The following is a 25,755-nucleotide window of genomic DNA, read 5'->3' as shown; positions in this document are numbered from 1 at the left end:
TTGTAAGCAAAATGGATGGCTGGTGTTAAAACTAAATAGGAGGGCCCTGCAAGTCTTCAAGGACGAGTGAACGCAGCGATTATTTTACTTTGAAATTCCATATTCGGAAGTTTTATGTTCTCCACGCTAACTCGACAGACGCGAAGCTCCGCGGGAGAGCGCTTGTCCGAGGATAATCGCAGGTGGCGAGCTTGACAAATTGGCGGACGACAGAAACATGCGTTTGGACGCCATTTAAACGAGGGGGGAAAAAAACAACGAACATTTATTTATCGCTCTTGCTCCTTGGATAAACGACAATGCGCTCGCCGGCTCGGTTCGTCGCCAGCTGGGCTCTGACCATCCACATCCAACACCTCCTCCTCGTCCTCCTCTTCCTCTGCTGCACGCTCAGGATGATTGACGGGGCCGTGAAACCGCGGCCCTGCACGGAGGTGAGTGATGCACACTTAATTCATGCTCCAGTCACCCTTAATTCCGTTCACCCCCATTTCTACCTTAATTGCCGCTTGTGCACTGATTGGGCCGCGTGAGACGCTCAATGTCCTCATGGGGGAAAAAAAGCGAACATTTCCGGTTCCCTAAAAATAATTCGGAAAGCTGATCAGCAGAACACAGGGTTGTCCAAAGTTGTGTTTTCCCCAATGGCCACATGCAGAGAAATTAAAGGATATAAGGGCTACTCTGACGTCCTTCACCCATCAGGGGCGGAGGTAGGGGCTGGCAAGGGGTGGCAGTAGCCACCCGAGGGTGTCGGGGATAATTTTCCAATCGAAGTTCGATCTGCAGAACATACATGAAGCACAGAGCGAATGACATTTAAGCGGTGTGAGAAAAGGCACGGCCGAGTTTTAAATAATAATAATCTATACAAAATTTTAGAATTTTTTTTGTGAACCAAGGTTCAACCTCAGTTGCTTTTTATTTTCACTTCACTGGAGCGGTGGAGGGTCTGAACTTGGCACACTCATAACTGAAGTCATTGCTCGCAAGTCAAGGCAAAAATCATCTCGTAACTTAAAAAACTTGTTCAGGTAACCGCTGTAGGCGAAGCTATGCTAGGGATTTTTTTTGTTTTGTTTTTATATATATTTTAAAAAGAGTAGGGTGATAAAAGCAAGAAGATTCTTCAGGATATTGGGGTGGCCAGCGTCGTCCCTGTTTCCCAGTCGAACAGATCCACAGAATCGCCACATTTAGAACCAAAACAAAAGCAATCTGTGCTCAGGAAAGTCGAGAAAGTAGTGCAAACAATCGCTATTTGCTGCTGTAATAGTTATCTTATTTCATTGTGGCGTTATGAATAGAAAATGTTACTACTTTTTCTTCCCATTTTTGCTAATTTAGTAAAGCTCTGTATAAAACCAATGTACAAACTACTTCTGCTGCTTTGCTACCCAGTGTAGAAAGTAAGTTCTCTAGGACAAACCGACGCGTCATGTAAATTGCAAATTTTAGTATACTTCTTCCTCTTCTTTCCTTTCGGCTTGTCCCTTTAGGGGTCGCCACAGCGCGTCATCCTTTTCCATCCCTGATGCAGTCCCACCTCCACCTTAAATTCGTCTATCACACCTACAGCACACCTCACCGCTGTTCTGCTGCCCTCGTACATGTCCTGTATTATTCTGCCACTTCAGACAGTACCACAGTTCCTCTCTGGGTACTCTGTCATAGGCTTTCTCTAGATCTACAAAGACACAATGTAGCTCCTTCTCACCTTCTCTGTACTTTTCCATCAACATCCTCAAGGCAAATAATGCATCTGTGGTTCTCTTTCTAGGCATGAAACCATACTGCTGCTCGCAAATACTTTTAGTATACACTTGGCAGAAAAATAAAATGTCAGCGGGCCACAAATGGTCCCTGGGTTGTAGTTTGGATACCACTGCCGTAATGACTTATGGGCCCTTCCTCGCTCCAGTGTGTTGAACTTGGGCCACTGTGTGCTTATCAGTTTCCTGCATGGACTGTTTTATTTCCCGTCCAACTGCTCTGGATCAGCTCCACACCTCCTCTAAAGCCCACACTGGTGTCACCCCGGTCCCGAAGATGGAAGAGCAACATTCCTGAAAGCATTCACTGCCTACTAGGGCTGGGCAATATGGTCATACAAAATAAACTAAATCAGATTTTTTATTTTTTTATTTATTTAAAAAAAAAAAAAAAAAAAAAAAAATTCAGATTCAATTCAGATTTTCAATTCTAATCGTGTTTTTCCCGAATCACGCACATTTTCACGCTGTGTGTTTCTTTTTGAAATAATGAAAACAGTTTGGCCGTGCTACTACTCCCGTTGGTTGCAACAGCCTTTAAAATGTATGTGGCAGCGGACGGGCTGTTATTTGCTCATTGTGTAACGCTGCAAATTGGAACAAATTCCAAATAACTGACGAAAACTGTTTATGTAAACTGTCTGCTGCCATGTTGCCAGTGTAATATTAGTGGGGATTTCAATTACAATGAAAAAAAGTTTTCAGATTTAAAAAAAAAAAAAAAAAAAAAAAATCGTCCTGAGCCAAAAACGCCATTAATCGCCCAGCCCTACTACCTAAAGACACATAAAATGACATACAAAATGTTTGTGGAAAAAAAAAAAGTCATGTTATTGAGAGAGTCGTATATTTTTTAGACTAAAGCTGTAGTATTACATGAATAGAATTGTATTTTTTGGAGAATGACATATTTTTAAAAAATTTTTTTTTACATAAAATGTGGTGAACTGTATCTTTTAGATCAAAATAATAATGTTATGAGGTTAAAGTCAAATTTTTGTGATTATAAGTCACATTTTCAAGATAAAAATATGTACTTTTTCCAGAAAAATAAAAAGTTTTATCTTTTACAGGTTAGTTATAATATTGTGAGAATAAAGTAGTATATTTTCAAGAGGAAAGTAATGCATTTATGAGATTATCCATCCATCCATCCATTTTCTGAGCCGCTTCTCCTCACTAGGGTCGCGGGCGTGCTATTCCAGCTAACATTGGGCAAGAGGCAGGGTACACCCTGAACTCATTGCCAGCCAATCGCAGGGCACATACAAACAAACAACCATTCACACTCACATACACACTTACGGGAAATTTATAGTCGTCGATCAACCTAGCATGCATGTTTTTGGGATGTGGGAGGAAACCGGAGTGCCCGGAGAAAACCCACCCAGGGATAGAGAGAACATGCAAATTCCACACCGGTAGGGCCGGGGATTGAACACCGCTCCTCAGAACTGTGAGGCAGACGCTCTAACCAGTCGTCCATCGTGCCTGATTATTAATATCATTAAATATTATTATTATTTTCCAATGTAAGGAATGTTATTGACCAGTCGTTCACCGTGCCGCCTTTATGAGATTAAAGCAGTTTATTTTTTTTTTAGATTAAATGTGTTCTATTTTTTAGATTATAGTCATATTTTGTGGGATAAAAAGTACAGTAGTATATTTTCAAGAGGAAAGTCATGCATTTATGAGATGAAAGCAGTTTATTTTTTTAGATTAAAAGTGTTGTATTTTTTAGATGAAACTCAGATATTTTGGGGTTAAAAAGTAGTATGTTTGAAATTGAAGTAATACTATTTAGAGAATAATGGTCTAGTTTTTCAAGGACAATGTATATTTTCGAGATTAAATTTCTTAGTATGAAATAAAAAGTCTATTTTTGACATTAATATTGTAATACGAGTAGAGTTATACATTTTCAAGTCAGTTTTATATATTTTTTTAGATTAAAGAGTTAATATTACAAGAATGAAGTCATACATTCATTGAATTCTCATATTATTAGGACTTTAAATATACACTTTTTGCTTAGATAAACAGTATAGCTTTGTTCTCGTAAGTTTCCAACTTGAATTTCGAAAATAGGACTTTTTACCTCGAAAATATACGACTTCTGTCTTTTTCTTTTTCAGTGAGGCCTCAAATCAGTGACGATGCAAAAAAAGGCTACCATCTAAAACCAGTTAGTTGTTGTCATGGACGTGGAGGCGGAATGTTGTGCATCCAGACAAACCAAAAGGAGTGGTAATTACTTGTAGCGCGGGTTCGTATCAGTGGACGCAACGAGGAAGAGCTTTTGGCTTGTAAATGCAGGCGCTTCATCTTTTATTGTTCAGCAAACCAAACACTCTCACTCACATAAAAGTGGAGGAGGAGGGAGAAGCTGTCTTTTACTCTGCCTCATTAAACACACCCACAACAGTTTATTAGGTACATCTAAACGATCTACACTATACAATCATGTTCAGTTTCGATGCAGGTAAATGCTTGTTAAGTTAGTATTGGGAGTTTTGTTTACTGCGTCATACCAAGAGTAACGCATCATACAATGTGATATTTTAGCTGACGACAAAATAATATCACCTATAAAATGTGATGATAGAGATGCAACTGAGAAAAGGAAAACGTAAAAAAATGCACTTCTCTATCATAATTTCTTTGATAGCTATACTGTCGACTGATCATGTAAAAACAGCAATAGTATTGATATTTGATGCTGGTTTGTCACTATTGACAACAATACGATATGTTGCGATATCGATATTTTGTCCTGCACCTAATATTGTATTTGATGCTGGTATATTGATACTGTATCGTAACAGACGCCGATACATTGTGATATCATATCTTCTCCCGTCCCTAATTTTGATGTTTGATGCTGGTGTATCCATACTGTATCGTAACAGATGCCATTATGTCATGATATCAAATTTGATGCTGGTGTAACAAGATTATATCAAAACAAACAACAATATGATTTATTGTGATATTTTTTCCCCACTCCTGATATTATTTGATGCAGGTGTAACAATACCATATCATAACTGACAATGAAATTCCCCGTAATATCAAATTTGATACTTTATCGTAACAGAGAACGAGACATACATTTTGTATTGATAGTTTGCCCTATGATATAGATATTTAATGCTGTTGTATCGTAACAATGATACGGTGCAGCGCGAAAGCAAAGGCCGGTGAGTCAAAACTATCATAACGGACAATAAGACACATTGCCATATGAATATTTTGTCACACCAGACACGTCTCACCGTACATCGTGATATCAAATTTAATGCTGATGTCGTGATTCCATAATCGCAATGGAAAAACATTGGAATACATTGTAATATTGAAATTTTGTTCCACCCTTAATATCAATATTTAATGCTGGTGTAGCTATTCAGTTTCGTCAGAGATGATGATATGGTACAACGCGATATCAAATATTAGGCTGGTATGTCAATACTGTATCATAACAGTAAATGATAACATAATTTGCGATTTTATTTTGTCGTTTTCTTTGTCTTTATTTTAGCGACAGACTGTAACAGTCAATTTTGATATCCTAATGTACTGTATATGTACAGCAGGATATCAAAATTGATGCTGGTCTGTCGATATTGTGTTATAAGAGACAGTGATACTTAATATTGTAGATGCATGTGCTCCGATTTTGGGTTAATTTGTGGTCTTTTTTAAATTATTATTTTACAGGAGGACTACTACTTTGAGTACACCGAGTGCCGCAGCTCGGGCTCTCGGTGGCGGGCGGCCATTCCGCACGAGCCCGGAGCCTGCGTCGGCCTGCCTGAGCCGGTGCGTGGGACAGCTTGCAGTAAGTCGCTTGAGTGTTTTGCTGTGCGTCCATCTGTGTGAGACGCGCATGTGTATGCGTCAACGCCTCTTTATCAGCGGCCTGGAATTTTCCAAAACGCATCTTGACCGACTCTGTTTGGAACTTCTCCAAAGCCAGAGGCCAATGAACGCAGAGCTAAAAAGAGGAGCAGCTCTCCTCAGAGACAAGAGGTTCGAAAAAAGGGATGGGCCTGTTCAATGATTAATCTGTCAATTGTTTGTTAACATTAACATCATAATATTAGGTGAAGAAAGTTGTATATTTTCGAGATTGAAGTCCTAGTATTATGAAATTTAAGTTGTGATATTACAAGAATAAAGTTGCATATTTTTTAGAAAAAGCATTTTTTAGTTAGAAAGTAATATATTATCCATATTGGAGTCATGATATTACGAGAATAAAGTTCTATATTGTTAAAATACTGCGATTGGCTGGCAACCAGTTCAGGGTGTACCCCGCCTCCTGCCCGATGACAGCAGGGATAGGCTCCAGCACGCCTGCGACCCTAGTGAGGAGAAGCGGCTCAGAAAATGGATGGATGGATGTTAAAATAGTTGTAGTATTTTTTGTATTTTGTATTATTTAAAAATAAAAATAAAAATATATATATATTTTTAAGGTGACTCATAATATAATCTTTTTTTAGAGAAAAACAATTCTTAAAAAAAATATATATATAATAATAAACGGCGGCACTGTGACGGACTGGTTAGAACATCTGCCTCACAGTTCTGAGGACCGGGGTTCCAATCCCGGCCCCGCCTGTGTGGAGTTTGCATGTTCTCCCCGTGCCTGCGTGGGTTTTCTCCGGGCACTCCGGTTTCCTCCCACATCCCGAAAACATGCATGGTAGGTTGATTGAAGACTCTAAATTGCCCATAGGTGTGAATGGGAGTGCGAATGGTTGTTTGTTTATATGTGCCCTGCGATTGGCTGGCGACCAGTTCAGGGTGTACCCCGCCTCTCGCCCGAAGATAGCTCGGATAGGGTCCAGCACGCCCGCGACCCTAGTGAGGATAAGCGGTGAAGAAAATGGACGGATATAATAATCAAAGGAAAAAGTCATTTTTTCTTAGTTAGGACATTTTTAAGATATAAAACCATATGTTTTTAAGATTACCGGTAAATTGTAATATTACGAGAATTAATTTGTGCTCTCAAAAATGCAAAATTTCACCAGGATACGCCCACTTAAAAAACTGGTCAGTTTTCAGGGATTGTTGAGGCCTCTAAAAAGGCCACACATTCGTCGGAAGAATAAGCACAGCGATTACCTAATGTGTAGGAAATCATGAGTCTTATACGTTAATTAAGTGAAGCATGAAGCAGGAAGTAAAGCTTGTTAAACAGCTAATTAATGTGGTAAGACCAGTTGCTTGGACGTGACTGCTCACAGGTTTGTCCCGTACTGCATCAACAACGCTTCACCTCCACCAGTGCTTTGTTTTCTCCTAGCAACTGCGCAATGCAGTATTTAGTGTATATGTGGACATAATGATGCCATTAAAAAATTCAATCCCCAAGCATCCTACTAAGCCTTTTGCCACACGACAGTGTGTATGACATCATGGTGAAAAGGTCACGTCATGTTTTTTGTGTGTGTGTGTGTGTGTGTGTGTGTAGCCTTTTCTTGCAAAGCCGGCGAGTTCCTGGAGATGTCGGCCCAAGAGTGCACCCGCTGCGCGGCGGGAAGCTACTCCCTGGGCAGCGGCATCCGCTTCGACGAGTGGGACTCCATGCCGGCGGGATTCAGTAGCCTAGCAACCGCTCTGCAATTCGGCGCCCACAGAGACGGCGACCTCGCGTGCAACAGGTGACACAAACACGGTTTGTTTTTGTGCTTGTATGTGGCATACACAGTATGTGAAATATAGTGACAATAACTGTGTAACGTTTGCAAAGAAAGTATAAATGAGATTTTCTGCCCCCCTCTTTTGAGCCGCTACCTTGTCGATATAGACCCCTGTAAGTTATGTCGCGGGTCAAACTGACCCTTTTAAAACGCTAGAAAAGATATTGTTAAAAAAAATCTCTTGCTGGTGTCATTTTTGCATTATTTTTTCCTCTAAGTTGTGTTTTTTTACAATTATTTTTGAATTTGCAAACAACCTTAGCTACAGGTGCATCTTGATTATTTCAGTAATTGAGCAATGTAGCGTAGTCTTTGACCCCCGCCCCCCCAAAAAAACGGTTTGTAATTGCCTATAGATGTCACAAGAGGGCAGCAAAGAACTACTGATCTCCAATGGAAGCATCCATACGGTACAGCCATCCATCCTTATTCTGAACCGCTTAGCCTCACTAGAATACATTTAAAAACCAATTTCCCCAATAATCCAAGAAAATACCCATTCCATATTAAGCATTGATACCATTTACTAGTTGGTCAACATAGGTCTGATACCAAATTCAGACCATATTTAACAGTCAATGCATTTATGGTATATTTTATTCATGTGTGTATCTGAGCTTTGCCACGTATAATCCACTGTTATTCTTGCCCCCCCCCCATGCAGCTCTTCCTGGGTGCCCCAAGGAAGCTATCTGGAGTCCAACAGGGACGAGTGCACAGTCTCGCTCGTGTACTCGGTCCACCTGAAAAAGCAGGGATCCGTCACCTTCGAGTACCAGTACCCGGACAACAACCTGTTATTTGAGTTCTTTGTGAGTAGTGCACACATGCTTACTGTTCACCAAGGGGTGGGCAAACCTTGGTGCCCCAGGGCCACATTTGATCTTTAAAACGGGTGAGATAATTTTTAGATGCGGTTAAAAAAAATAATAATAAATTTAAAATGTCCATGTTAAATAGTTTGTTTCAATAAAATATTTTATTTTCAAATTCTTTATAATTATAATTAACCAAATGTTGGCAGTTAAAAAAAAAAATAAATACAAAAAGTTAAAATGTCCATGTTAAATAATTCAGTTCAATAAAATATTTTATTTTATTTTCAAATTCATTATAATTAACCAAATGTTTGCAGTTAAAAAAATATAAATACAAAAAGTTAAAATGTCCATGTTAAATAATTCATTTCAATAAAATATTTTAATTTCAAATTCTTTATAATTATAATTAACCAAATGTTTAATAAAATAAATGAGACATTGTTTATATGAATATATTATTTAAATGTCCATTTTTATTTCATTAATTTTACTAAAAGTAGCAAATTTAATATATTTTAATAATAAAATGTCAAATGTATGTACAGTAATTTCTTATTTATTTCTTTTATTATTGACAATAAATGAAACTGATTTAACACAATAATGTACATGTATATGTAAAATATACTGTTTTTAAATTGTTTACAGTAAATTAACCAAACATTACATGCAAAAAAATGTTGAATGTATATGTATCATAGTTTCTTTTGCTAATAATTATTTTATTATTTGAAGTAAATGAAATAGTTATTTAATGAATGACTGAATTAATTAAATTATAAAAACATAAAAAGAATAAATGCATTATAATTAACACATTTTTTTTAACGCTAAGTTAATGCAATGTTATTAGAAAACGTTTGCAAGCAAGGGGACAACAGGCAAACATCAAACCTGGATCTCCAGATTGGGAAGCAAGCAGGATAACCATTACCTCACTGTGCTGCCACCCCAGTGTTACTCAAGACCAAACTTAAAAAATAAATAAATAAAAAAATAAAATAATATGTATGTAATTTAAAACAGAAAATATCAAAAACCAGCATAAAAAGTTTTATCCTTTTTAAATGTATCCTTCGTTATGGTAAAATTGAGTGGAATTGCATGCAGATCCAGAATGACCAGTGTCAAGTGATGGATCAGGCTGCAGAAACAAAGTGGCTAAAGCTCACCAACCAAGGAGAGTGGGCCACCCACACGGTGAGTTCTCAAGTGGGTTACCCCACATACCCATTTTTACCATCTTTTTAACATTTTTATAATGGGGGACAACCAAAACACGATGAGAAAGAAACCGGCATGTGTGTGCTTACCTTACTGCTCTTATAGTGTTTGAGGTACTCAAGTGAATTGATTTTCTCCATGTCCCCATTGACCACAGGACGAGGAAGAAAAATCAGTCAGATTATTGCTATGTGTGTACACTGCTTAAACACCTCAGACCAATAGGATTCTTTTCTGGGATAACTTTTAAGACATTAGATACTCTGGAATTTGGTGTCTTTGGTCAGCAATTGGCAAAATGGTGACAAAAACAGCCCCATTATCTTTATATCAGACTTTAAGGATTTGCAATTGTACTTATTGAACTGGTTTAACAGTTACGATTGTCAGCCTGGACTGTTTCCAAGATGACTGGGGAGGGAAAATCGTTCTTAATGTACCACACACCGCAGAATAATCAATCAGGATAATCTTCTCCAGCCGTGATTTTCCAAGTGTGAAATCACTAGTTGCATGCGGGCTCCCTCTAGCGGTAGATAAAAATCACTGAATGAAATGTTCAAACTGTGCATAATGTGTTTAAACTTTTTGTTTTAAATCTAGTACAGTACAATTGTTAAGTACAGCTCAGTTGTATTTAAGTACAATTCATTTGGTCAAATTCAGCCCATTTTTCAGTGTGCGTGTACCAGAGGTGGGTAGTAACGAGCTACATTTACTCCGTTACATTTACTCAAGTAACATTTTCGATAAACTCTACTTGTCAGAGTACTTTAAATGCACTGCACTTTTAACTTTTACTTGAATATTTGTCTAAAAGGATTAATACTTTTACTCCGTTACAATGATCGACATGCCGTTCGCTACTTTTATTTATCCATTCGTGCGTGTGCGCGTCTATTTTTAGACTCCATCTTCGACTTCCGCATAGGGCGCCCATTGCGCCAATCAAACGTGAACAATAATGTAATTTGACTCCAATTCACCAATCAGATGACACAAGGCAGTCACATGACTGCGCACGTAGTTTTCGCGAGCCAATCAGAATGACTCATTTAAAAAAAAAAAAAAAAAACAGCTGCTCGATTGTGTTTACAGACTCCAAAAAAACAACAGCTTTGTCATGCTCTTAAATTGTGACTGGCCAAACTTGGATATCTCAGCCCACTTCTAACTTGAGAAAACACCTTGCGGTAAGTTGCAGATGTTTTTGCTGTTTCTTTTTGGCAGTGGATGTGGCACAATTAGCACACACACGCACACAATCACTAAGTCTGGACAGCAAACAGCTACTTCATGAAGTCCTTTAAGCCAATAAAGCAAATACTGTTTCTTTAGGGCCTAATGCATGTGTTGTTATTTTTTGGTCAGTTAAAAAATTGAAACGGTGGCAGCTGTGTGTCGACTCCCATGTTTTTTAAATTTGATCTTCATGCTCTCATTTATAAAAAAAAAAAAAGTTACTCACAAATTACTCTTTACTTGAGTAGTTTTTTCATTGAGTACTTTCTTACTTTTACCTAATAATTTGTAGAATTAAGTAAATAAGTAAGTAGGCATCATAAGTAGATAAGTAAATATTTGGATGACTACTTTTTACTTTTACTTGAGTCATATTATTCTAAAGTAACAGTGGTCTTACTTGAGTACAATATTTGGCTACTCCACCCACCTCTGGCGTGTACCCAGCTTCAGACAAAACTTTTATTCTGGAATGCTTATGTCTTTTTGTTCCGTTCACCAGGTGAACCTCCAGTCTGGCACAAACACCATGTACTGGAGGACCGGTGCCGTCACGATGGGCACCAAAGCGGTGAAGCCTGCTCTGCTGAAAAACGTCCAAATAGAAGGTTTGTCTTCATCCTCATCTTCTCCTCTTGGAATCACGACTCCATCAAATATTCCTCCTTTCCCTTTCGTACCTTTGCTTCACATCTCCAGGAGTGGCCTACACATCCGAGTGTTTCCCTTGTAAGCCCGGCACGTTCAGCCGAGTGCCGGGCTCGTCTTCGTGCGAGCCCTGCCCTCGGGACACCTTTTCGGGCCATGGGGCCAGCTCCTGCTCCCCCTGCAACACCGCCACTCAGTATGCAGGTAGACACACACGCTCATGAACACACGCACACACTCATAGGGGACAGATTTACTAAAGGTTTGCACATGCAAAAATGGGCACAAACTTGGTTGTTCATGCAAACAGGAGGCAAAATGAGAGGAGAATGAGAGAACAGATCTTTTCTGCTCATGTAAACATTTTTGAAATGCCAGAAAGAGAAATGATCAAGACATATTGTCTATTCAGAAATGCAATTTTGGAGCTTCTGAATGACGTTAGGGCTGACTTTGAGCCAGTTACAAGAAGGAGTCATGCCATGCCATCACAATGCTTGACAATGCTTCACATCGATTTTGGTAATTGAATGGCCGAGTTGCGCATTTTTTTCATACAAAAACCTAGCACATGTCCAAAAATCGGGACAAAATTTAGATTAAAAAAATCGTCGGAACCAGGATCATTCAAAAACTAGGCCCAAAGTTTCACTGTATTTTATTTTTTGCAATATAATCTCTCATTTTTGATGAACACTTGCCTAATATGCTGCTGTATTTTAATGTTGGCTTATTTTTTAAGTAGCACTTAAAGTTTAAGAACCACTGTGTTGGAGTGAATTTAGCTTCCATTACAGTATTTGGAAACTTGGCGCATAATCTTTGATTAGGTGGGTTAATGTTGATTACTTGTGTTGTCTGGCAGATGAGGGGTCTGAAAAGTGCAAAAACAGACCGCCATGCACCAAGAAGGACTTTTTCAACATTCACACAGCGTGCGACAACGACGGCAAGGTGAGGACATCTGGTGACTCTTAACCAATCACCTGGAAATCCTGACACGTTTTTCGCTGTAACTCCAGACCCAGATCCGTTACAAGTGGATCGAGCCCAAGGTCTGCTTGGAGAAGCTGAATGGAGCGGAGACGCTGCCCCCTGGTGGCGAACGAGAGCCCTGCCCTCCCTGCAACCCCGGTTTCTATAACAACAACACTTCCGTCTGCTCACCCTGCCCCGCCGGGACGTACTCCGACGGGATGAAACGTACTGGGTGTTATCATCATCACTTTTATTTCTTCATCATCTCCTCTTTGTCTTCTTGGTCATCTGTTCTTTTTCGTCCCCCTCCTCAGCGTGTCAGTTGTGCCCGGCGGGCACCGAGCCCACCCTGGGCTTTGAGTACAAGTGGTGGAATGTTGTTCCCGCTAACATGAAGACGTCCTGCTTCAACGTGGGCAACTCAAAGTGTGACGGCATGAACGGTGAAGACAATAGAGAGAAAAAAAAAAAAAAAAGCTAGATGTCCAAAAAGTAATGACACACTTCTTACTCAGTCAGGCCTCGTTACCCTCCTGTTACATGAATTTAAGGTGAAAAGCTAATATACAATGTCTGTGTGAATACCCAAAATAATAAAAAATAAATATAATACAAAAATTGAAGAAAAAAACAAGTAAACAAGTTTTTAAAGTTTTTTCTTTACATTTGAAAAATATTCGTATATATATTTTTACATTTTATAACTGGGTGTTTGCAAAGCTGCAAACCATTTTCAAAATGTGCAGTAAAAGTTTCACATTTTTTATTTATTTATACATTTTAAATTTCTTTACATTTTCTATTCTTTTTTTTTTTTTAAATAGATTTTTATAAAGGGTCATTTTGACCTGCAACATAACAGAATGGGTAATATACTATCTGAGGTATATAGTATCTGGGTTTTTGCAAATATATTACAATGAATATAGTGTAATATTTAAAAAAAAAAAAAAAAAAAAACCTCAATATAAAAAGTAAAATTGTTATATACATATAAAATGTAAAAAAATACAATAATATATATATATATATATATATATATATATATACAACAACGTAACATTGCATTGGAAGGGTCTTTCTGCCCTGACCTCAACCCCATTAAGGACTTTTGGCAGACGCACCTTGTGAGCCTGGTGTCCCGATACTTTTGTCAACATAGTGTATTATTTAGGTGATTTTTAAAATCAAGATCCAATTCATTGACACGCCTGGACATATTGGTTTGCCTCATGATTCCAGTCAGACCTCATTGTCCCCCCCCTCCCGTCTTTTTAGGCTGGGAGGTAGCACGCGATCACATCCGGAGCGGAGCGGGAAGCTCAGATAACGACTACCTAATCCTCAGCATCCATGTTCCTGGCTTCAAGTGAGCGCCACATTCTTATCATTCACTATTGCCTCTCCGCCTGTCTTGACTCTTTTCCTTCCTCTGACTTCCACCAGGCTCCCGACGTCAATATCTAGTCACACGGGCACAGAGTTTGGCCGGATTACGTTTGAGTTTGAGACAGTGTGCTCCGGTGACTGTGAATTCTACTTTATGATGGTGAGGGTAAACTCCTGTCAGTGTAGAACATGTGTGTACAAACTTTATCTCTTTGAATGTGTTTAATTTTTTTAAAGGACGTGAACCGGAGGAGCACCACCGTCGTGGAGTCATGGGAGAGGAGCAAAACCCGACAGTCGTACACACATGTCATGACCAAGAACGCCACAGTTTCTTACACCTGGGCTTTCCAGAGGACCAATCAGCCCAAGGACGTCAGTACCGTAATTTCTCGTGTATAATGCGCACTCCCAAAGTTTACCTCAACATTCTACCTGTTGTATAATGCATTTTTTACAATGCATGATTTTGCTTCTACCCATATGATCAAAACATGAAGTATTATCTGTATTTTGTTAGTTTTTTTTCAAAGAATGATTCAGAAGTTAAGCGCTTTATTTGAATACGTAATCCTTTTTTTTTTTATTTAATTGCTCTTATTTTGAAATTCACAACCCTACTTTTATTTAGTAAATTAGAAAATACACAGTTGTGCTCATATGTTTGATTACCCAGGCAGAATTTGTAAGAATCTACAATTCTTTAAAGAAAACATGAAGGACCAGGCGAAACACATTTCATTTTATTTTTTCATTTCAGAAAAGCATTATCATTGAACAAAACATAACCATAAAGAAATTAATGATGGTTGTTTTTCAGTCATATTAAAAAAAATGTATATTTCACAAATTCTGCCTGGATATGTAAACTTATGAGCACAACTGTACATATATGCAGTCATATGTACCCCCTGTCATATTGGAATGAAAGTGTAGGCTATACTTTTTTTATAACCACTAGGTGGCGGTGGCATTCTGGAATGAAAGTGTACAGCTTTTTCATAACAACTAGATCGCGGCATACATTTATAAAATGTGAAAGTTTTTTTTCCATTTGCTCCTATACCTATGTAGAATGCGCACTATTGACTTTTGACAATTTTTTAGGGGAAAAAATGCACATTATACACGAGAAATAACGGTAATACAACACTAACATGCTGAATGGAGTGTGTTCTAGTGTCAGTCAAACATAACGTTCACATCCGTCCATCACGTGTTTGGCAGGTCCGTCACTACGTCAACGACGTGGCGCGCATCTACTCCATCTCGGTGAGCAACGCGATGGATGGGGTGTCGTCCGAGTGTCGCGCCTGCGCCCTCAGCACGCAGCCGTCCGACTCTGCCTGCGTGCCATGTCCGCCGGGTCACTACATCGAGCCGCGGAGCAGCCGCTGCGCCGAGTGCCCTCCCGACACTTACCTGCTCTCTCAGGCCACGCCGGGGCCGGACGCCTGCAAGCCTTGTGGACCGGGCAGTCAGAGCAGCAAGGTTGGTTGAAACTTATCGTTTTATATAGTAATATAGTCAATTATTTTATTTACCATGCGGTTTTCTGGAACGTAACCCCCGAGATCAACGAGAGTTTACTGTATACACAATGTACACATCTGTTTATTGCGTCACATAAACATGGTGGCTCATCTCCTTCGAGTCATTGTCACACTGTGCTTTACGGTCACTTTTAGGATCACCACTTATGCTACAGCGACTGTCACTTCACACACATGGACGGCAACGTCACCATGACCTTTGACTTCAGTCCGCTGGGTTCGGTGGGAACGCTGATGAACGGGCCGAGCTTCACTTCTAAGGGAACCAAATACTTCCATCAGTTCAACATCAGCTTGTGCGGCGGACAGGTGAGAATGCATATGCGTTCGCCATGGGAATCTTAAAGGAGACATTATGCTTCCCCCCCATAATTTCAAACAGTTCCCAGGTGTTTGAATTGAATGTCTGATTAAATTATTAAATGCAAATGCATTGCACTTAAGTTAAGCACAACAACAAATGTACTGTAATGGATTAAAAAAACATACAAACAAACAAAAAAAAAAACTAACATTATACACAGTTTGAACATTTCATTCAGTGATTATGTGGCGTACCACTAGAGGGAGCCTCCATACCACCAGTGGTACTCGTACCAGACTTTTTAAAAATCACTTCCTTTGTGCATTTGTTTTTCATTCTTTTATTATTCTGGAACTGAGAAAAACAAATAAATTCACTGAAATAGTCATATCAAGCTGCATGTAAGATTTGTGTCACATCTACAACCCCAATTCCAATGAAGTTGGGATGTTGTGTTAAACATAAATAAAAACAGAATACAATGTTTTGCAAATCATGTTCGACCTATATTTAAGTGACCACACTACAAAGACAAGATATTTAATGTTCAAACTGATAAACTTGATTGTTTTTAGCAAATAATCATTAACTTAGAATTTGATGGCTGCAACACGTTCCAAATAGGGTCATGTTTACCACTGTGTTGCATCACCTTTTCTTTTAACAACATTCAATAAACGTTTGGGAACTGAGGACACTAATTGTTGAACCTTTGTAGGTGGAATTCTTTCCTATTCTTGCTTGATGTACAGCTTCAGCTGTTCAACAGTCCGGGGTCTCCGTTGTCGTATTTTACGCTTCATAATGCGCCACACATTTTCAATGGGAGACAGGTCTGGACTGCAGTCTAGTACCCGCAATCTTTTAGTACGAAGCCACGCTGTTGTAACACGTGCAGAATGTGCTTTGGCATTGTCTTGCTGAAATAAGCAGCGGCGTCCATGACAAAGACGTTGCTTGGATGGCAGCATATTTCTCCAAAACCTGTATGTACCTTTCAGCGTTAATGGTGCCTTCACAGATGTGTAAGTTAGCCATGCCAGCTTTTTTGGAACGTGTTTCAGCCATAAAATTCCAAGTTAATGATTATTTGCTAAAAACAAGAAGGTTTATCAGATTGAACATTAGCTATCTTGTCTTTGTAGTGTATTCAATTAAATATAGGTTGAACATGATTTGCAAAACATTGTATTCTGTTTTTATTTGTTTAACACAACGTCCCAGCTTCATTGGAATTGGGGTTGTAGATGTGACACAAATCTTACATGCAGCTTGATATGACTACTGATTTTTTTCATTCTTTAATCAGCAGTAGAACATGGCTTTGTTTCACCCAAAACACTGGTTTCTGCTCAAAAAGCTGAGAAAACAAGCTTTTTGTGACACTAAAATGTCAGTGACTTTAATACTAATATTATTTTGTGACACCTAAAACTATAAAACAGCAAAAGCAAGGCAAATTTATTTATAAAGCGCATTTCATACACAAGGTAACTCAATCTGCTTTACATGATTAAAAGCATTTTAAAAGACAAAAAAAAACAAAGTAAAGAAAAGTAAAAACTAAAAAAAACAAGACAAAGGGTTTTTGATTGCAAAATAATTTATTTACAGATATACAACCAAGAAACGCGCCATGCCTTGAGTGGCTTTTTTACATGGCGCTTGCCATTCACTCCTTGAACTGCGTCCTCTTTTCTCAAGTTTGCGACACACACTTTCAACTACCTACCACTCCACATACTCTGTTCGTACATACACATACACTGTTCAAGTGTCAGTTACCCAAACCTATCCAATGTGTGGCCATTTCTCTCCCTCATAATCGACGTGACAAGCCGAGATTCACCCTCTGATCTTTATCTTCTACTCAAAAGCTGTGCTGATTTCGAATGCAAAGCCATGGAGCGCCACCATCTACAGGGATCTGTTAGTCATTACAGTGGTTTACAAACCTGAATTTTACCGCCAAGCTTGGCAAGACCCTCTTCCACGCTTACCCGTTGAAAAACATATTTGACGTACATATGTCGGTGGCAGTAAATGGTTGGATTCCAATTGACGAATGTAAACATCCACAGCAGTGACGGAGTTAATATCCACTATCCACTCCTCTCTTAAGGATCAGCTGGCCTCGTGCAAAGACAACGTGACGGACTTGTCCGTCAGCGATTCTCCGAGTGAGCGCGGCGACGGGGTCAACTCTGTCAAGGGCTTCATCTGCCAATCAACCATAATCCCAGCCAGCGGACGAGGCTTCAACACGGCGCTCACCTCGCAGTCCATTAACCTGGCTGACACCTTCCTCGGTGAGTAGCGGGGGTGGACGACTTACTCGACCGCGGCTGGCCGCAATGTACTGCTAAAATCCCGATGTCGTGTTGAACAGGCGCAACGGTTGACGGTATACTCGCTGGTATTCAGGCAAGACCAGAGCTGTACCCCCGCACCTCCTTGAAAGTGCCAGATGTCAACTTCTACTTCCGGTACACCTTTTTAATCACTTTTGTATTCTAAAAACGCACTTTCTTTGGTGCACCAAAAATGTGCACTGGTCAGTGTGACCTGCTGTATGTTTAATAAAAATAAAAAAATCTGGCCCCAGCCAGTTGTCACTGCCAGGTCAATAAAAAGGGGCATCTTAATACATTATTATATCGTATTATTAGTTCCGTTGTTTAATGTAAAAACTGCATTGCAGTTCATTAAACACATAGGAAAAAATGTTTTTAGAGGGCCAATTTGTTCCTTATTTATTAAAAATAATTTTGATTGTTTCTTATGTAACATTCTGATTTCTCACTTGTGAATTTGGGTTTTTTGCTAGCTGTAAAATGTAATCATCAAAATTAAACATTAAATTAAAATTAAAAAGTTGTTAAGAAGGCTGAAATAATCATTGAAACCATTGACCTTGTTCTTCGCAATTTTTGTCTTTTATTCGTTGTGGTGTACCTAACGCAATAGCTGGTTAGATGATTATTGCATTCAAAAGTGATCACCGTGTTTGTTACCAAGGTCTTTTGAGATCACCTCGTCTTGCGAATCAGGCCGCAGCACAGTGGTGTCGGTGCGCTGTAATCCCGACAAAAGTGCCAAAGGAGAACTCTCCGTGCCCAGGTAACGTCATCGACGTCGCCACTTGATGAAAATGTCCATTTATTTCCCATGAATTCCCATGGAAATTTTCCAATTTGGAATATTTCTGGAATTCCCTGTCTTAACCTAACACTGAAATTTATCAGAAACTTTCTCAAAATTTTCCGTAATGTTCCTTTGGGACCCTGCTGACAGCACGCATCTGTTTCAGTACGTGTCCCGCAGGAACGTGCGACGGCTGCACCTTTCATTTCCTCTGGGAGAGCTCCGCGGCGTGTCCCACGTGCTCTGAGAGGGACTACCACCGTTTAGAGGGAGCCTGCAAGGCGGGACAACAGGTTAATGGAGCCTCTCCAGTTTGATGATCTTTTAATTCTATTATTTTACTCTCACGAGTTATGTATCCATCCATTTTCTGTAGTGCTTATCCTCATGACACACGGTTGTCAAAATACTTTACACCAATGACCAATAATTATAGGACTATTTTAGGGCTGTCACTAGCAAATCCTTTTCGAATCGATTGTATCGATATTTCGTTGTGTAATTAAGGAATCTGCGTTACCCCCTCACCCCCACCCCCCAAAAAAAGAAAAACCCTATCTCAGTACTTACTACTAACATGGATTTTATTTTTATTTATGAGGGCTGGACTTCTATGCTTAAACTGCATATGTTGGTACTGTGTATATGGTACAAACTCAAAACAGGATTTGAGACCGCTAAATCAGCCTATGCTAAACGCATTCGCGATCAGCATTAGCGCGTTAGCGCTTACCATTTTAAGTAGGCTTTACATGATCAGGATTTTTGGGACCGATCAGCGAGTTTAAAAAATCGATCACCGATCCGATCCCATGATGGTGGAGGAATGTGTCTATTTAAATGACCTGTTCATTTACTGTATAAACACACAAACCAAATTCCAACAAAGTTGGGACGTTGTCCATCCATCCATCTATTTTCTACCGCTTATCCGAGGTCGGGTCGCGGGGGCAGTAGCTTTAGCAGGGACACCCAGACTTCCCTCTCCACAGCCACTTCATCCAGCTCTTCCGGGGGTGATCCTGAGGCGTTCCCAGGCCAGCCGAAGGATGTAGTCTCTCCAGCGTGTCCTGGGTCTCCTCCCGGTGGGACGTGCCCGGAACACCTCACCAGGGAGGCGTCCGGGAGGCATCCGAATCAGATGCCCCAGCCACCTCATCTGGCTCCTCTTGATGTGGAGGGTCATCGGCTCTACTCTGAGATCCTGACGGATGACCGAGCTTCTCACCTTATCTCTAAGGGAGAGCCTGGACACCCTGCGGAGGAAACTCATTTCGGCCGCTTGTATCCGGGATCTTGTTCTTTCGGTCACGACCCACAGCTTGTGACCATAGGTGAGGGTAGGAATGTAGATCGACCGGTAAATCAAGAGCTTCACCTTTCGGCTTAGCGCCTTCTTTACCACAACGGATCGATACAAAGTCCGCATCACTGCAGACGTTGCACCGATCCGCCTGTCGATCTCCCGTTCCATTCTTCCCTCACTTGTGAACAAGACCCCAAGATACTTGAACTCCTCCACTTGGGGCAGGATCTCATTCCCGACCTGGAGAGGGCATGCCACCCTTTTCCGACTGAGGGACCATGTTCTCAGATTTGGAGGTGCTGATTCTCATCCCAGCCGCTTCACACTCAGCTGCGAACTGCTCCAGTGAGAGTTGGTCACTTCTTGATGAAGCCAACAGAACCATATCATCTGCAAAAAGCAGAGATGCAATACTGAGGCCACCAAACCGGACCCCCTCTACGCCTCGGCTGTGCCTAGAAATTCTGTCCATAAAGGTTATGAACAGAATCGGTGACAAAGGGCAGCCTTGGCGGAGTCCAACCCTCACTGGAAACGAGTCCGACTTACTGCCGGATATGCGGACCAAACTCTGACTCCGGTCGTACAGGGACCGAACAGCCCGTATCAGGGGGTTCGGTCGAACGCCTTCTCCAAGTCCACAAAACACATGTAAACTGGTTGGGCGAACTCCCACGCACCCTCGAGGACCCTGCTGCCAAGGATGTAGAGCTGGTCCACTGTTCCACGGCCAGGACGAAAACCACACTGCTCCTCCTGAACCTGAGATTCAACTTCCCGACGGACCCTCCTCTCCAGCACCCCTGAATAGACCTTACCAAGGAGGCTGAGGAGTGTGATCCCCCTGTAGTTGGAACACACCCTCCGGTCCCCCTTCTTAAAAAGGGGGACCACCACCCCAGTCTGCCAATCCAGAGGCACTGTCCCCGATGTCCACGCGATGTTGCAGAGGTGTGTTAACCAGGACAGCCCTACAACATCCAGAGCCTTGAGGAACTCCGGGCGAATCTCATCCACCACTGGGGCCTTGCCACCGAGGAGCTTTTTAACCACTTCGGTGCCATGATTGGGTATAAAAGGAGCTTCCCTGAATTGCTCAGTCATTCACAAGAAAAGATGGGGCGAGGTTCACCTCTTTGTGAACAAGTGTGTGAGAAAATAGTCGAACAGTTTAAGTACAATGTTCCTCTTTGTACAACCCCAATTCCAATGAAGTTGGGATGTTGTGTTAAACATAAATAAAAACAGAATACAATGATTTGCAAATCATGTTTTCAACCTATATTTAAATGAATACACTACAAAGACAAGATATTTTTTTGCCTGCTTGCGAGCCGCATTGTATTAAAAGTATGGGACCATACCTCAAGCAAGCCTTAAACAAACGTCCTCTCCTGAGCACCGGTGACCACCAATACACGTTTTTCCCCATTTAGTTCTTACAAACACACGGCACGATCCATTATTGTTGTCTTCGCCATAGTAACGAGTATATCCGGTCGCGTTTGTGTTGACACGATGAAGCCCAGCGATCGGAAAAAACGGGATGCGGTGGTATCGGAATACAAGATTTTATTGCAGTAGTCTGACATAGAGCAAATTTGTCTTCTAGTCTGATCCGGGCATTACGTGTTGTCTGTCTCAGACGTGTTGTCTGTTCCACACAGCTGACTTATTTTTTGTAAAATAACTTTATTAAGGCCGATAAAATCGGTGTAAAGACTAATTTTAAGTAAGACAACAATGCTAACTACCATCTATCATGTTATATGTACATTAAACATCTAATAATGTCTTAAAAATCACTCACAGATGCTCCTCTGTTGTTTTCGGCAAAGTTTTTCACGGGCCTGCGTCCATCTGTAACAAATGTCCATGTGGTAAACATGGACAGTGGCCAAATGGTATATGTCTAGGTATAGGTATATAATATGCTTTTATTAATATTTTTTATTGCCTTGAGGAATTTTTTTTTTTTTTTCCTTGCGGTGACCAATTTTAGTGGTTGACTTAGCCTACACCTCTACTCTGGGGCCAATGATGAGTAAGGCCTTCATCACTATGGCGACAGGGGAGCCAGGGGTTTTTGACAAGGGTGAAAAAAAGCGGGCACCTGGAAATACAGAATAAACATGGATTGTATTTTCACTCATGGGTGAAGCACCTTGTCACCAAGCTGCCCAATTACACAAATACCGCCGCCCCAAAGACATGCTTAACGCGTGTTTGTGTTCAGGACGTGTTGTACGTGTGGACAGAGCCCAAGATTTGCATGGGAGGCGTGAGCTTGCCCGACAAGAAGACGTTGCCGTGCGAAGGGATGGACTTCTGGGTGCGGCTGGGCGCGGGATTGGGCGCCTTCACCGCCGTGCTGCTCGTCTCGCTCACCTGCTACTTCTGGAAGAAGAACAAGCGGTACGCTATTTATTTATTTTTTTTTAATCTGCTCTTCTCCAGGCTCAGGTACCTATTCATTAGGTTCATCTCTCGTCTGAGTTCCAGTACAAGAGCTGCATCAAAGAGGATAATGCTTAGTTATGATTATAATAGCTCTTTGTTCTTTCACAACCACACAATGTACATATCTGTCCTTTCACACAAGCAATGTACACCTCTATGTTCACATACAAGCATACTGTACAATCACATACTGTAGTGTACCTGTACAGCACAGGTACACTACAGTATGTGAAAAATATAACAAAGCTGTCACGTTTAATTTATTTTTTAAACTCAAGTTGTTGAAAATGTTTTGTTTGTGCTTTATTATTATTATATTTCTTGACTTTACTGTAATTGAAATTTACAGTTTGGCACCGAACTGAAATATTTCATTGTGACCAAAGGATTTTAATTTAATTGATAAACGGTATGGAAAATGGATGGATGGATGGATGAATGTGATTTGCGCTAGCATTGCAGACTGGGACGGAAGGAGCAATGTTGACATTGATAAGAAAAAAACTAATAAACTTTGCATTTTTGGTATCGTTACAGTTAGTCATTTATGTTTTTAAAACATGTACAGGTATCTGTCCTTGACTGGACATAATATTCTGCCCTTGAATCTGACATATTTTTGTCCAGAGTGCGCTGGCCAAGTAGACGTTAGCATACTGGGGACGGGAGGAGCTGCTGCTTAAACGTTTATGTTTCTCTCAGATAAACCATAAAATGTTAAATAACAAAGGTAAAATTGTGTTCCTTGTGTGAAGCGTGTATGTGTATAAGCGTGTATGTGTATACGCACTGAACCTCGCTGCTGTGCTTTTAAACGAAACTAAGCTAACTGAGCAAGAGCTAACGTTTTGGCTAACACTGGTAATGTTTGTTCCAATGATCAAACACGGTTTGCACGAAATAAAAATGTTCAGGTTAAAGTTTCAGGTTACATTAAATTAAACCTTTTCATTGGATCATAGCTAAAATATTAAATGTGACAGATTACCTCTTTTTTTTTATTTTATTTTTTTATTAAATTAAGCAATGTTTATTTTTTTTCCAGTGCATATTTGTCCATCCATTTGTCTAAAGTGTTGTACACACATAATACACAATAGTATATATCTGTCCATCCTTTCACATAAAGTACTCAGCTGTCTATCCTTTTACACACACACTGGATCTTTGGAATTAGATCGTACCTAATAAAGTGACTTCCTCTGCCAATTTTCTCTGCACTCCCGCAGATTTTTTAATCCCTTGAGTCCCTCCTGCTCTGTTCTTTTCCCGGCTTTGCAATGACTCGTGTTTACTCCCCGGTGTTGACTGTGTGTCATCTGCGTGGCAGGTTGGAGTATAAGTACTCGCGGCTGGTCATGTCCGCCAACAGCAAGGAGTGCGAGCTGCCGGGCGCCGACAGCTGTGCCGTCATGGAGGGCGAGAACGAGGGCGACGTGGACGACGAGGTGGTCTACTCCAAACCCTCGCTGCTCGGCAAACTCAAAGCCATAGCGTCCAAGGTGAGTTGAGAAAAAGTTCGGGATGTTCAGTATTCGTGTGACTTTACCGCTCAACTTAATTTAAGACGTAACATTTTGTCCAGCTCTTGAATGTTTCAGTGCTTTTTGCACAATTTGCTGCTCACAAACATGGAACTCAATGGTAAAATTCACAATAGGCGTTTGATCTGTGAAAATTTCCAAGGATGTTCATTTCTGTGCCTCTTCCAGTCTCTCTTTTGCCGCCTGCCGATGACACTCAAAGCTCAGTGTCCACTTCCTGTTTGAAGCCTCATACTGTTACTCAATTTGTAGGTGTCGTCTTAGTCTTGTGATGAAAAGGATTGTTTAAATACAAATTCTAATTGAACTAGGATGTTTATTGGTCCATTCAAGGATCAACCGCTTGAATATCCCTAACTTTTTGTCCGTACTGTCATTTTATATTGCTACAGTGAGCCCCCGTTTATCGCAGTGAAAATTCACTATAGAGAGACCATATAAAACATATTATGCATTAGAACACATTCAAACATTAAGATATACTTAAATCTATTAAAACACACTTTTTAAAGTATTTCTTAGCACCTGTTGTCACACTATCGCTGTCAAAAAATCACACGGCATCACTTTGAGGAGGAGTTCAACACGTGTGGAGCAGCAACACATAAAAGGAAACAAAAAGAATTTCCATTTAAAATTCAAGCCACGACAATTTGTTAGCTTCATTCTAACTTATAATCAGAAGCGCCTTAGACAGGCTAACATAAATTAGCATAGATGTCACGGTATTTATAAATGCTACTTTAACACACTCAAAGCAGCAGTACAAACAGAGCATGTAACAATACCCGCAGGCATACACGCACACACAGACACAGTATTAACGCAGCAAACTATTAAAAACAACAATAAATTATGGCTTTAAGCTGCCGATTTTCCCAATATAGCGAGGAAACAGTTTTATTTTAAAATGACTACCTGAAATTTCCTCTTTATTTTCTTTTATGCAGAAAAATGGTGAGAGCTATGAAAACATGCAGCTAAACTCTTCTCATTCCAAAGCTTTGGTATGGAGTTAAAGCAACGGAGAAAGCAACAGGGAGAGACCCTCAGGAGATGTCCACTGGTGAAGACCCCTTTAAACCAGGCATCCACCCTTATGAGCTTTGCTGGGCACACACACACACACACACACGCACACAGTGGCCTTCAAGTGGGTACGAGTGGGTAAGAGCTCAGGGTAAGATGAGGAGCTTTGTCATTTTGTGTTTTTTTCGTTTTTAATTGAGTTGAGTCATTTTGTGTGGTGCCCCGGTCCCTCGCCCCACCTCAGCTGCGGCCACTCGTCATCTGTGTGTATTGTTTTTGTTTTGCTCCAATTGTATGGCTACGTTGACGCTGTGAGAACGTGGACATGTTGAGGTTGTGTACTTCAAATAAATTATGACTTATTTATGTATAAGTGGACCCATGTTGGTTGCTTTTTATTCTCTTTGGGAGACCGGAAATACAATAAATAGTTTTTTTTTTTTTTTCAGTATTTATAGAGATGTAGAATTTATGGAAACTAATTACAAAATTTAAATGAAAAACAACAAAGTAATAGATTTATATACAGTAGTTAAATATTTTAGTATAGACTATGGAATTCAGTTAAAGTAAGTGAATCATGGCATAAAATATTGTTAAATTAATACAAAAAAAAGTTTTTTC

The 25,755-nt window shown here is 40.2% G+C and overlaps 1 protein-coding gene and 1 long non-coding RNA gene across 2 annotated transcripts; one reads left to right on the top strand and one right to left on the bottom strand.

Moving 5' to 3' along the window:
• Positions 1-152: 152 nt before the first annotated feature.
• On the top strand, positions 153-25,509 carry elapor2a (endosome-lysosome associated apoptosis and autophagy regulator family member 2a). Its single transcript, XM_061773250.1, has 22 exons — positions 153-434; positions 5,496-5,616; positions 7,261-7,450; positions 8,154-8,301; positions 9,421-9,510; positions 11,279-11,384; positions 11,476-11,628; positions 12,290-12,378; positions 12,447-12,627; positions 12,717-12,845; positions 13,681-13,771; positions 13,849-13,951; positions 14,029-14,166; positions 15,019-15,282; positions 15,480-15,653; positions 17,771-17,957; positions 18,038-18,134; positions 18,667-18,768; positions 18,959-19,085; positions 22,335-22,513; positions 23,889-24,060; positions 25,053-25,509. The coding sequence occupies exons 1-22, from the start codon at positions 300-302 to the stop codon at positions 25,119-25,121; spliced, it is 3,045 nt and encodes a 1,014-aa protein (XP_061629234.1). The 5' UTR covers positions 153-299; the 3' UTR covers positions 25,122-25,509.
• Positions 286-1,873, bottom strand: LOC133477912 (uncharacterized). The gene is made up of 3 exons (XR_009788516.1): positions 1,718-1,873; positions 498-783; positions 286-424 (listed from the first exon to the last, which is right to left on the bottom strand). It is a non-coding gene; the product is annotated as an uncharacterized LOC133477912 (long non-coding RNA).
• Positions 25,510-25,755: the final 246 nt, after the last annotated feature.

Source organism: Phyllopteryx taeniolatus, chromosome 5 (assembly GCF_024500385.1).
Source record: "Phyllopteryx taeniolatus isolate TA_2022b chromosome 5, UOR_Ptae_1.2, whole genome shotgun sequence".
Classification (NCBI taxonomy): Eukaryota; Metazoa; Chordata; class Actinopteri; order Syngnathiformes; family Syngnathidae; genus Phyllopteryx; species Phyllopteryx taeniolatus.
Note: the sequence above shows the minus strand (reverse complement) of the source record. Positions and strands in the feature narration are given on the sequence as shown.

Coding starts and splice junctions, on each gene's coding strand:
- elapor2a (XM_061773250.1), top strand. CDS start 300: ATGCGCTCGCCGGCTCGGTTCGTCGCCAGCTGGGCTCTGACCATCCAC. Junction 18,135..18,666: donor GATGTCAACTTCTACTTCCG/GTACACCTTTTT, acceptor TTTGTTACCAAG/GTCTTTTGAGATCACCTCGT. Junction 19,086..22,334: donor CCTGCAAGGCGGGACAACAG/GTTAATGGAGCC, acceptor GTTTGTGTTCAG/GACGTGTTGTACGTGTGGAC.